This window comes from Leptonotus elevatus, chromosome 3, assembly GCF_054856555.1.
Source record: "Leptonotus elevatus isolate MCC_2025b chromosome 3, RoL_Lele_1.0, whole genome shotgun sequence".
Taxonomy (NCBI): domain Eukaryota; kingdom Metazoa; phylum Chordata; class Actinopteri; order Syngnathiformes; family Syngnathidae; genus Leptonotus; species Leptonotus elevatus.
Window position 1 is genome coordinate 20368883 of NC_141241.1, and position 13712 is coordinate 20382594.

The following is a 13712-nucleotide window of genomic DNA, read 5'->3' on the forward strand; positions in this document are numbered from 1 at the left end:
AACTTGGCTATATTCTAATGCTAATTGCTGCAAAATGGAAACAGATATAAATATAATTTTTTCCTGCTAAAAGAAGAGACTCAAATTTTTCTTTTGGTAGTTCCATGTTTTTATAGCAATAGAACATAATATTCTGTGGGCCTGGAGGCATGGAGAGAACCACTCTTGAATTTAGCTTTAAAATTTCCAAATGGAAGAAAAAAAATTGTGTACCATAAAAGAGAGCTACCCAGCCCTCTGTCATAAGGCAAAAATGTTTAATGTATTTGTTGTAAAACAGAAATCAATTCATTCAAGGAGTGTGTGAAAAGTAGTAATATGGTTAGGATTACAGCTGAACGATTGGAAATTAATTTTTCCCCCCCGTCAATATTGCAATTATGATTTAATGTGATAATTTTTTTCAAGGCCCTCGACCCATGTATGTTTAACAAACACAATTAATCTGTATCACAATAAATATTTTTTATTGTATTTATATTTATTATTACTAATAGGTTAGTCTTATAAAGACAAATGAACCATAAATTAACATAAAGGACATAAACTAGAGTTGCTAACTTACTAAATTAACACTTTGACTTGCAGTCTTTTAAGCGTTCACTATGTTAGGTTCAAAAAATTGTATGTGATCACAGCAATAATTCAGAAATATCTGTGGCTTTATCACTTCACCTAGTCATGTTACATCAAAGATAAAATAAAGCCTACTGACTGACCGACATTTCCCCCAAAATTGCACCCTTTGTGATTTGGAAATTGTATGAGATTACGGTATAATTTGATTGTTCAACCCTAGTTAGGGGTGGGACATTTCTGTTACATTTTCATGGGGAAGTTAAGATGGGGACTTTACCAAATACTCTGAATTATAATCTTCACATAGGGTTTCACATACAAGCATAAAAATAAACATTGTATTTTTTCAAGCAGACATCCACGCAAAACAGATAGCTCTCCTTGCCCACATGCTGTGGATTTCCACTTCACTTACAGGGCAGGATATCTAAAGATTGTGCTCTGGGCACCACTGTACTTGCATGAAATCTGATTGAGTCAGGATTACGCTAAAAAATGATTTCCTCAACAATATTTAAGTTCCTTATTAAGAGCCTATCCATCAATTTTGTAAATTCATGGTTTATTCCCGCCATGAAATGTTGCATCTTTGAAAATTCCCGAAATTTAGAAACCCTAAATCATAATAGAGCATTTTGCTTTGGAGTATTTTTTGCTCCCAACATCTTATGTCAACTTCCACCAGTGCGAAAGCAGAGACCGCATTTGGGACAGCTGCCGTTTTCTTGTGTCCCAAAGTCAAAATGTGCTTTGTTGTCCGCAATCGGCTCCTAGCCTGACGTTCTCCTTGCAACCTCGCATACAATCAATAGAAGCTGAGAGGCAGTGAGCATGGCTAAATAGAAATATTGTTCAGGGGAAGTGAGATGTGAAAGGAAAAGTGTCAGCGTGTGTGTATGAGCTGGAAATGTTGTGCAGGTGTGGTTGTTTGCATGTGTGTGTGCACTACAGTGTGTGTGTGTGTGTGTGTGTGTGTGTTTTTTGCTATTGTAACCCCGCTGATTGGATTGTGTTTGACAGATATGGAGTCTGGAGAGCGGCTGGCCTCCACTGCGCCCACCCTGTCTGCTGCGCGCACCTCCTCCCCTGTGGCCTCTTCCTCCTCATCCTCCTCTTCCTCGTCATCATCTCCCGCTCCCCACTCAAAGAGCAGCCTGGCCCCGAGCCCCTCGGCTCTGGGATCCACCCTTAGCACCTCTGGTAAGAAACACTTTAGTTTGTATGTCAAAACTCAATCTTTGGTCAGTTTAATCAATAAAAACAAGTCGGCTCAAGAAGTCACACCATGCGTTGTGCACCAAAGTAAAATACAGTAGCTTGTAGGCCTATGTGGTCATCAAATACATGTACATTGAACATTGTTGTAAGCCACTGTAACATTATGCATGTTTGAACATTAACACGTAAAAATGAAAACTGTGCATAAATAGTTATTCAATTGTTAATTTGCACATAAATGGTTCCTACATGTTGCAAATGTTTTTTTTATCATATTTGTTGAAACAAGGCATTATGACTTGACAGTACACGATAACCTAAATCTGTATAAAAAAAAAAAAAGGCTATCTCTGCACGAAACCACCATGCGGGAGGAAAAGCAACTGATTGAGACAGAAGGCGTGAATTACAAGGTGGCAATCATTTGAGCACGGGCGTGTGCCCGGGATGAGCGTGTGGCAAATGATTGACACCTTGTAAGTCACGCCTTCTGTCTCTGATGGTTGTTTTTTGTTATGCTCATTTTTTTTTTCGTGTGCAGTTGTTTCGGAAAAACTCAAACCAGATGCACAAGATGGGATCAGAGTCGGCCAATTTTTTATTATATAATTATAATTTATTTTTATTATCATCATACATCGTACTACTGTCAAGAAGTTAGAGGTTGGATGTCTGGATGGACAGTTGTTAAATATTAAATGCAAATGTAGTGTACATACATACATACAACTGAACTGTACTTAACAAATGCACCATAATGGACTTCAAAAAGGTTTCTTCTGCATAGTTTGTACATTTAATTCAGTGGATTCTTCCGCATAACACATTTTTCGAATCACTATTCTAAACCATTAAAAGTGACAAATGTGGTCACCTTCATGTCGTGATAGCTTTTGGAATCCTCCTTTCTTTAGCATGAAAATGAGTTTCCTGCCGTATTAATTATACAGTTAGTGTATGAATACACCTCTACCCCAACTACCAGGATTTTTTCCCCCCCTCGCTGACAGCTTGGGTTGCAATTGAAAAGCTGCTGCATTAATGAATCCCAAACAATTAGGGGCTTCTTTTGTGTGAGAAACACACACATGCTTGGCCATGTCTCCTGACAACATTCAGCTCTCCGGCTCCAGCTGCCTCAGTCGAGCTCAGCACGACACAGTGTGCATGTGGATGTACTGTATGTGCATTAGTGTGTCTGTATGTCTGTGTGCAAGTGTGTGCCTGTGTTTGAGAGAAAGTTAAAGAGTGCCTAGCCTCTTCTTGCATGATTTAACATTTGTCATCCACTCAGTGTACGCCCTATCCAGAATACTTTGCAAGGATGGGCAAACTTTTGTGCTCCAGGGCCCCATTTGATTTTACAAACCGGACAGATGGGCCCATGTATTTTGATGATGAAAAAATATTCAATCAGTCTTAAATATAGTATTTAGGATTAATTTAATTATAATTAATGAAGCAATGATTTAATAATATTAAATAAGTAGCATATGTAAAAAAAAAATTTGGGGTGAACACAAAAATGTGGAACATTATTTTTTCTTTTTTCCATTCCATTCTTTTCCCATTGTTTTTGATAAATCAATAAAAATAAAAAGCCTTAATGTAAAATGTTAAATTTTGCAAAGACAAAAATATTAAGATTTTTTTATTTTATTTTAATTTACAATAAATACATTTAATAAAACAAATGTAAAATATTTATGGAATATGGTTTATTTTGCCAATACAATTTGCAATTATTAGATTAGCCAGTTATTTAACGAAATGTCTCAAAAATCTTAAGTGTATATGAAAACTGATTTATTTTCCATTCATCCATCTTCTTTCAGCTTATCCTCACCCAATTATTGGGTGTGTTGTCTCAGCTATCTTTGGGCGCGAGGCGGGATACACCCTGTACTGGTCGGCAGCCAATCACATGACACTGGTTTATTTAGCTAGTACGAGAATATTAGTTGTAAAACAAAATGTTTATATATTTTATTTTATTTTATACATGTTTTTTTGTATTTGCAATAAATAATTTACCTAATTATTTAATTAGATAAATTAATACAAATTATACCAATTGGCTAATTTAATGGAAATAATAATAACATTGTTTTTATTTTCAATAATAAAATAATCAACTTTTTAGTTTTATTATATACATTATCATTTAATTATAATGAATTTACTAATTTCTTACAATTATTTATTTTATTATATTCAACCAATTAGAGAAGTGAATAAACAAATGCAAAATTCCAGTTTATTTGCCTTTATGTGATCTGCAGTTGACTGGCGACCAGTCTGGGGTGTACACCACCTCTCACTCAATGTCAGCTGGCATAGATTCCAGTACACTCACAACCCTAGTGAAGATAAGTGCTTGAGAAAATGGTTAGATTATGGATTTTAATTAGCCCAAAACTGTTAAATGAAAGCAACTAACAAACGGGACTTTTGATAATCTAAATGCTGGCATGTAGCCAGCCCACTGGCCATACTTTGCTCACCTTCTTAACTCATTAGAGAAGTGTGCATACTTTTACAAGATGCATTTTTGATTATCCCTGGTGGGAAAGAATAAAAGATTTGTGCATACTCTTTCACCTCACCTCACTTAATCTCTTGCTATCGACACACGCATTGCAAATCACATTGGGCAGGGATTTGCATGCATCCAGTCTTTTCCTGGAACAGAACCCAATTTTTCTGTTACAAGATAAAGGAAAGAAAGCGTAAAATTAAGCAGCATGTTTTTGCTTTCCCTTGTCCTCTCTGTGTTGCGCTGAAGAGGACGCCATTAAAACATCTCCTTCCTCATGCATTATACATCATTCTGATCCCTCTGTGCTATTACGTGAACTCAGATTTTCGAGATAAGCGATTTTGGGCAGAGCATCAAATGAAATGCGGGGCAAGCTCTGTGAACTTTTTGCAAGCAAACCACTTCTTTTGTACAATATCCCTTTTTGTGCAACGACTATACATTGTACCAGATGCTGTCCATTTAGGCTGAAAGCTTTTCTGTCAAGTCATCACTTTCCAGCGATGTTTAATTAAAAGCGGAATACAGCTGTACCTTGACTTACAAGTGCCCCAATTGAGTTTTTTTTTTAGTTTAGCTTAGCTTTTTGTTGCGAGCAAAACTTCACAACATCCGGTCACCATCAATTCATATTGGTTAGTCTTGCATTGAAAATCTTTTGTGTATTGCTTTTTTATTTATTTTTTTTTTTTTACATTTTAAACATTTAAACAACTTTCTTATGACCATTGAATTAAAGCATTAAATCATAGAAACAATATGAGCAAACGTGGGGGAAAAAAGCAAACAATAAAATTAACTTTAGCTTAAGTGAGTAAAATAGTTGTTGTTTTTTGTGTGGGGGCTAGAAGGGATTATTTTAATGGGGAAAGCAAATTCAGATAAGTGACAGGAACTCATGTATTGAAGTCAAGGTACCACAGTATTTTTCAGTAGCCCCCCCAAAAAAAATTTTTTTATCCACCCACTCATATCTAATCTGTCAACTCTTTACATGACTTGTAACGTTCCCATTGCCTAGCTAAGGGCTTTTTCATCGCAAGCAAACTATTTCTTCTTCTTTTTTGAATAAAATACCTTTTTTTTCCAGTGTGCAATTACAGTGGAATCCGTTGCTTGATTGTGCTCGTAACTCAAAACACTCATATCGCAAATTATCTGTCCCGATTGAAATGGAAATGCCATTCCAGGGGACTTTCGCATTTTGTGGGAGATCGGGTGGCAGTATAATAGTCATACAGACACAAACAAAGAAGGGTTTCTCAAATAAGTGACTCAGTAAGTCAGATGCATTCACATGATTATTTTTTTTAGAATATAGGACCAAGTATTATTTTCTGCCGACTTGTTGTGCTATTTGTGTTCAAAATACAGTAAACTTAAAGTATGAATGGCAATTAACTAAAAAAAACGTGTTGGTTTGGTCACTCTTAAGTCGAGGTACAACTTTACTATATACCAGATTATGTCTATTTAGGATGAAAGGTTTTCTGTCAAGTACGTTTTTTCTTCTTCTACATTTCAATTTTAATTAAAAGGAAAAAAAGGCTCTTCTTAGGCAAGAACAAGAAAGAATGTCAAATGTACTGGTAGCAGGTAAGATCAAAGATGCAGATTCATGGCAGTATGTGCAGGCCTTGATTCAAGGTTCAATGTGCCTCTTACACTTGAGAAAAATAACATTAATACACAAAAACAATCATTGGCTGGTACGTGTGTGCACGCGTGTCATTGATGAGGATATCACTTGGAGAATAAAAAGCTGATCTGCGCTCATAGCACTCTCCTTCTGGGATCAACTCACGGATGCAATTAACTTAAATCTGTCTGTGGAAATTTGATTGACTGCAACAAACAACAAATTAATCCCCCTTCGGCAGCATCCAAACATGAAAAAAGCGGGCGGTGCAGTTTGTCAGAGTGGAGGGAGGGTTGAAACAGAATGAGAACGAGGGCGAGAGAGTGAGTGAGAGAGTAGGTACATCCAAGCTATGTCGTTCCTCACTTGAAATTTTTTCAGATTTAATTATTCGCCTTCCGGAAGCCTGCATTAATAATGAAGAGGCATTTGCAGATGTCACTTTGTGTTGCCTGGGAATGGAAGGGCTGAGCCTGCTGTGGGGGTGTTGATGTGGAGGGGCGGGCACCGCAGGCGTAAGCCAATGCTGCGTATGTTGGCCTTTTCCGGGGGTTTGCATTGCAGTCGTTTATCTTTACACACCGTAACCCGGGCTGGCGTTACATATTCAACATATTCTAATGACATTCACAAGGCACATTTTGCTGTCTTTGAGCTCGACAAGGGCCTTGAAGCAAACCCAAAGGGCGACACACGCATACGTCAACCCTGATTGTTGCTTAAGAATTACAGTGGAAAGCCATTTGAGCATTCATTCAATATCCAATATACTCTTAAGGTCCAGCTATGTATTCTGTTTGTCACTCGAAGGACATGCAGCGCACGAGTAGAATCTGACTGTCTTACTAGCACAAGAAGCAGTGATGGTAGTAACGACATTAAAAGTTACGACATTACTGATGAGCATTACTTTTTCAATAATAAATTAACTAATTTGCTCTCAAAAACGTACAAAAACTATTTTAAAATGTATTTTTACATTGTTTTTTAAGCAATGGTAGTTATTACAAAAACGGCCAGCAGGTGGCAGCAGAGTATAAGAGATCAATCAGGGCCATGTTGCAACAAGCTCTTTTCTCCAGTATTTTCAAAAGGTTTGTGAATAATGATGAAACTTAGCTATATTCTAATGCTAATTGCTGCAAAAACGGAAACAGATACAAATATACTTTTTTTCCTGATGAAAGAAGAGACTCTAATCTTTATTTTGGTATTTTCCATGTTTTTATAGCAATAGAACACAATATTCTGTGGGCCTTGCAAAATCAGTCAAAATCCAATAAAACAGCCAGGAGCAAAGGGGGTTGCTTCAGTGAAACCGAGAGGCCTTTTCTTTATTTTTTACAGACACACTATACAGTGGAACCTTTGTGACCTGAAAACTTTGCCATTTTAAATCAATAGAAAAAAGCTTGAAACTATTACAAAAGTTTGCTTGCCTTTGACTGTCACCAGAACCAGCAGCAACCACATATGTCCACGCATTGCCTTTGTTGAGAAAGTTGTCCATGCTGTACCAACATGGCCACCACTGAGGCACATCTGTGAGCATGCTCTAGTCTATTTTGTCTGTGACAACAGCGGCACAAGCCGGAAATATGCGTACCATTCTTTATTACGCCAGCGCAGTGTCTAATGGCGGCTAATTATGGAACTGATAGACAATGATAGTTACAATACAAAGCTGTGTTTTGGGTGGACTGGATACTTATTTTCTGTTTGTTAAATCCGGAGTCAGTTTTTTCTGGGTCTGTTAACTTGAGGTTCCACTGTATTGATGCCCAATAAAGTACAATTAATATCAAAAGTTCTAAAATACCGACTATTATTTTTATTGTTGTTATTGATGTATTTTAAAAACATAGTAATTATGTTTTATATATTTAATTTACAAGTGTTTAAAGCAATGTTGTTGAACTGTCTGGCACTTTTTTTAATGTATATTTTTCAAAAGCAGGAACATACTTAAATTAGGGCCTACAGTATGTCTACCAGTTTAAAGTCCAATAAATGCAAAATTAAATAAAGTACTCGTCTACGCTGTTTTAATGTAAGTGGAAGTGAAACCCAGTCAAATAGATGAATTCTTGACATATTTGAAAGTGTTAAAAAAAAAGTGTTTAATTTTCTTGATAACTACATTTATAACGAACGGGCCAGCGTAAGTAAAATACTTTTCGATTTGCCTCAGTTCTTTTCTGTTCACTGGTGGCTGTCTTGCTAGCAAAACAACTGCTAGCATGTTAGCATTGCACCAATTCTCGACTAAATTAGGCCTACGTAGTGAGGGCAAAAACCTCAGAAGTACATGGACCTTAAGATGGGTATCGGATAAATGCTCAAACAGCTTTATCCATCGTGCATAAGTTTAAAAAATCCAGTTCTGCAAATGTGTTTTACCTTTTTTTTAGTGTGTGTATGTGCATAGTAGTTTGACATATTTATCTGCACCTTGCACAACACACTCCTTTTCTTCAGTCATCACTTTCCCCGCATCTGTATTACTTGCTTATGCAGAGGCATCATGCAGGCGTGCTCTCCTTTTCTAGAGCAGAAATTGAATTTGCATGAAATATGCTCACACCAAATTGCATCTGACTCCTGGAGGAGGTAATACGTGGCAGCCGCCCCTGTCGGAAATGATTGTGCTCAGGAAAAATCTCGGCGACGATGATGTTGATGAAGTATTCTTCTGCGTAGAAATTGAATACCAAAAGGATAGGAAATGGTTATACACACATTTTTTTCTCACCCATGCAAAAAGTATCTCGATGTATTTCCGTGTTCTGACATTTGGAAACCTAGAGCTCATACTAGTACACAATAGTCCAGGATGATGACACATTTCCACCCGTATAGACTTTCATGCTGATGCAGTTGGTCAGTATCCTCAAATTCTTCAGTTTATGGCTCAGAGTGTTCAAAAAAAGTCTCTATCTGTGGTTTTCAAAATCTTATACCAAGTCCCACCTAAAAGGAAATACCACCATTGCGACTAACAGTAAAAGTAGCCTAGTAGGACAGAATTTTTTCTCAAAACCATGCAGTTTTATTCCTAAAAAGTATATTTAATATTTTTGTAAGTCGTAACACTGTGCTTAAATACAAGAGAATAAAACTGCCCTCAAATGACTTTTAATAAAATATATTGGAGATATGTTGAACACAAATTGTCCCGATTTTTTTTTTTTGAAATCAGTTGTAAAAGATTAAATGCAAATGTACCTGTACTCACATGGAAAGTTTCCAACTTCAAAGGTTTAGAGCACTTATTCTACATACACAACTATGACCACATTTGAATGCTTCCACTTTGGTTGATTTGTCCCAGGCCGTCTGTTTGGAGCAGCAGGAGAGCAGCCCTTCATTGGCTCCACATTGTCAAGTGCCTTTCCTCTGGTGAACCACCCAGCCTTTGGGGCCCTCTACACTGCTGGAGTGGGCAGGCCGGAGTTTGGAGGCCTTGGCTCCCTAGGCATGTCAGCTGCTCTGGCTGCCCACCCCCAGCTAGGAGCCTTGTCTGGTAAGCTGGGGTGGGGGTGAAAAAACACAGGAACCAACTGATTTTTGTTCCTTGAATTGTGTAACACAGTGTTGATTCCCCTCTTGACAGAGTGGTGGCGAGCTGCTGAAGCCCATGGGCGAGGAGCCGCTGCCTTTCTTCCTTCTTTCATAGGTTTTCCTCCATTTTTTACCCCCCATATTCAGCCAAACCATAGCGCCAGTCCTGTTCAGATTAGAATGCCCAGCAAGAATAGCCAAGAGCCACCTAAAGGTATGTCACACAAGACTCATTTGCTTTAATGATGGATAGCATGTTTCATCACATTTCCATTTCATGTTGCAGTAGTAAGTAAAATGAAATGTTTGCAAGTCAGAAATTTGCAGTGAAAAAATGACGGACAAGCACAATACATTGCAGAAGGCTAATCAATAGATTCATTTGGATTTAGCAGAATTTTCCGCATGAAATGGTGGAAACTTAAATCATTCACTCCAGCATCATAAAACTAAAAGCTGGACAGCATTTCTTTAATACTTTTAATATCCAGTTTAAGCTCCTTGCACAAGTATGCCCGTCATTACTATTACGACAATTCAGCACAATACTAGGATGACTAGTGCACACAACTATCTAGTACAGTATGACTGTCTTACTAGTAAAAAAAAAAAAAGTCCAGTAGTGCTATTTATATGACTTAAAAGCAGGATTTCAAGTATATCAAATTAAGTGAAAATATAAAAGTGACGTTACTGCTTGTGCTTGGGAAGGTATAGTTTAAGAGACTGTTTCATTACCAAAAGTTGTATTTCTGTTTTTTTGATCATCACATTTTTATCTTTGCCTTCTTCTTCTTGTCTTCTCCTCCTCCGCCTTGGTAGCATCACAGCAAAAATATGTATTTATTTATTTTATTTTTAAAAAGCAGGAAAAAGCAAAACTCTTTGGGAGTTAATCATTTAGACTCTCAGATGTAAACTGAAGGATATTCTTCAGAATTGCTGCGGTCTCTCACTACAAGGGAAAAGTCATGCTCCATATCTATTTATGCTGTTCATGCACAAATGCAGACATTTTTTCCACAAAATATTAATCACAATTGTATATAACGGAAGTGACATTTGCCTGTAGTTTTCACAGTAGCCAAATTTCACAATAATCCTCCCTTCTCCTGATCAGTTATCCCATTTTAAAGGCACATTAGTTGTTCTTGATCCAGCCACACACACCTTGTGGTTTTCCTCTCAATCTTTGTTCTCTTTTATTATGTTAGCCGTTAGTATTGCCCTTGTATATTTTGCAGCCAGCGGGTCTGATGAGTTAGATGCTCAAATCAATATTTGCCTCAGTCCATTCTGTACTTGGTTTCAGATATTTTATTAGACTGTGTATCCACATTCTCTGAGAAGTTATTAGGTGAAACAAATATTCTTCTTTATGTTTGAAGGGGTGAATGGCGCGGTAAATGGCAGCAGTGTCTGTCCACCTGCAAAGCAGCCTGGGAGCTTTTGCATAAGTCCAAACCCTGTCCAGGCATCAACCAATCTAACCAAAAAAGCAGAGCACTCCAGTAGTCCCTGTCAGAATAGCCCAGCTAAGATTGTGGAAAAACATGCTCTGAAAGCTAAGGAAAGGGTAAGTTGTACTGTAATAATTTTACCAGTTAAAACAAACAACCTATTTACCATACTCTATGTCAAATGAAGATAGTGATGATTATTGTGTCCTTTTCTCAACTCAGAGGCAACGTAAGAAAGCAGCAGATGCTCCTGGCATCAGTAACAGTGAAACAGGCACATCTTCAGACAGCTCAAGCGATGGGTCCCTTAGCAGTGATTTGGAGGACCTCGCGGAAGATGATGAAGAGGACGATGATGAAGACGAGGATGAGGAGGAAGACAGACAGAGTGAACTGTCTGACTCGGAGAAACAGATAAAAAAGAAAGCAAAGGTAAATATGAATGGTAAACGTGAGTGGCGGGCACCTTGGCCTTCAGTGGGGACTGATAACTAATTAATCCTCCTTTTAGTACCAACGTTGCAATTATAGAAAGTTAGAAACCATAAATCTATACAAAGACACTTTATAATAACAGCAAGCAACTGGAGCAGCAAATCAATATTTATCTAATAACATGACAAAAAATGTATTAAGGGGAAGTCAACCCAAAATTTTCTTACTAGTCTAAACACGGCATTCTGATTAATATTGTGAAATATGAATTAAGCAGCAAAATCCATCTGTTTTTATCCATCTCAGGGGGCGGCCATTTTGGCACTTTCTTTCAACTGAAAATGGCATCACAGTTGTTCAGAACTCAAGTAACGACCTGTTAGATTAGGCCTAGATTAGATAGGTGATTTGAGATAGGCCGTTGTTTTGCTGTGACCTGTCCTGGCGTGGCGTCTTCCTATCTATCTTCACTCTGGCACATTTATCCAGTTGAAACCTGTTAAGACCATCAGGTCACACATTTTCTCATTTGCTAGGCTGTGCCACCCCCTGTGTGGGTGAGTGGCCAAGACATAGCATATTAAAAGAAAAGGGCTCCACAACTGTGTACTTGATCTTTCTTGCATCCAGTAAATAGTTCAACTGAGAATATGCAGTCTTCTGGTCGTTACTGTTAGTATATTACGAGCATTAAAGATAAAAGAACCGGGCAGGGGTTCATTCAGAACCTCACGGCTCAACTAATTTTTGAGTTTGGTCGTGTAACGTCCGCAAGCTGAGCCGAGATTGGTTGTTACTTGAATCCTGAGCAACTGATGTCATTTTCAGTCTACGGCAAGGGGCAAAATGTCCGCCCCCGATATTGATAAAAACGGGTGGATTTTGTTGCTTACTTCCTATTTCATAAATGCAATATTAATCAGAAAACCTTGTTTAGACTACTGGGGTAGCATAGTAAATATTATTGCAAAGAAAAAATTTGGGTTGACTTGGCAGAAGGATACAGATGTGCTTAGGTAGTCAAACTTGCCTGTAACAGGTTTGCTTTGACCAATCAGAGGACAAGATCTGGTAGCTAGCACTACTGATTCTAAAAGACATGGGCAGATTAGATGACATAGCAACACAAAGAGGCTAAGATCTGATTGGACAAAAAAAAAAAACATCCGCGTACAAGTACTGGAAGCAGTGTAGGCAAGGTAACATTATGAAACTAACACTGTTGGGAATAAATGAATACAATTTCATGCCGAATGTGCTTGGCTGAGGATCAACATTTGCTGAAGTAGTTCATAACTCCTTAGTTTAAGATGGCTTTTTAAATGCCTGTTTCCTCCCCAGGTTCTGATACCAATCACTGGAAAGACAAACTCTGGGGTCCACACTGCAGAAGCCCAGGACAACCACATCCCAACAATCCCTTCCAACCCCCCAACCCTGATTCCCATAGCCCACTCTGTGTCTCCCCCTGTCTTGTCACCACTGGCTATACACTCTTCCAGATCCAGACCAGAACAACACTTCAGTGTGATCCAGTCCACTGGTCTGGCTGCCAACTCAAAGTCACTGGCACTCCTCAGCCAGCCCCACAGGGAGTCCTCTCAGTCTTCCTCCCCCATCGCTCTCACCCACTCTCCAAATATGCTCGCCAGCTCTGCATCTCCCAAACGTCCCAAACTGCTGCCCTCCTCCTCCTTGTCCCCTCAGCACCTGCCCCTCTCCCTCTCCTCCTCCCCCAAGCCTGTTTCGGTGCCCTCTCCCCCATCCTCGGCCTTCCCGCTGTCTACCTCCCCGAAGGATTTCACTTTGACCTCATCTGTAACGAGCCCCCACAAGTCCTCACTGAAGCCACCTCAGTACGCTGCTACGGGCAGTGCCAAAGCCAACAACAGGAGGAAACTGCTAGAAGACTCACTTACACAGATCAATGAGTTTAGACTGAAACAGGTAAGCCAACTAACTCATTTGAATTTATTAAGAGAAAGCCGAGCAATCACACAGTTACTTTTATTTCGCATTGTACATGGTCCAGACCTACCTGTGATAAGTGACCATTTAAAAAAATAAATAAAAATAAAAGCCCCCAGAATTGCATTGCACCACCACTTAGACCTGCTTTTTGCAAGTTGAAAATCTAGTCTACTTTTTGTCACCAAATTGCCAGATGTGATGGGGGCACGGCGGCTCCGTGTGCCAAAATGCCCAACGAGGTGCAATGTGGTTCCAAACATGATAAACTAGACTTGTGCCGTCATGAAAATAAAGATGCGCCTGTTTGAAA

General features: G+C 38.6%; 1 protein-coding gene across 10 annotated transcripts in view; it reads left to right on the forward strand.

Annotated features, from left to right (window-relative positions):
• baz2ba (bromodomain adjacent to zinc finger domain, 2Ba) overlaps positions 1-13712 on the forward strand; it is a 102648-nt gene that overhangs the window by 54307 nt on the left and 34629 nt on the right. For all 10 annotated transcript variants that reach the window (XM_086070908.1, XM_086070907.1, XM_086070914.1 and 7 more), the window contains exons 3-8: positions 1600-1779; positions 9307-9498; positions 9589-9750; positions 10925-11112; positions 11219-11428; positions 12773-13378. In XM_086070908.1, the coding sequence (XP_085927034.1) occupies positions 1602-1779; positions 9307-9498; positions 9589-9750; positions 10925-11112; positions 11219-11428; positions 12773-13378 (1536 nt within the window). In that variant the 5' untranslated portion in view covers positions 1600-1601. The remainder of the gene's footprint in view (positions 1-1599; positions 1780-9306; positions 9499-9588; positions 9751-10924; positions 11113-11218; positions 11429-12772; positions 13379-13712) is intronic.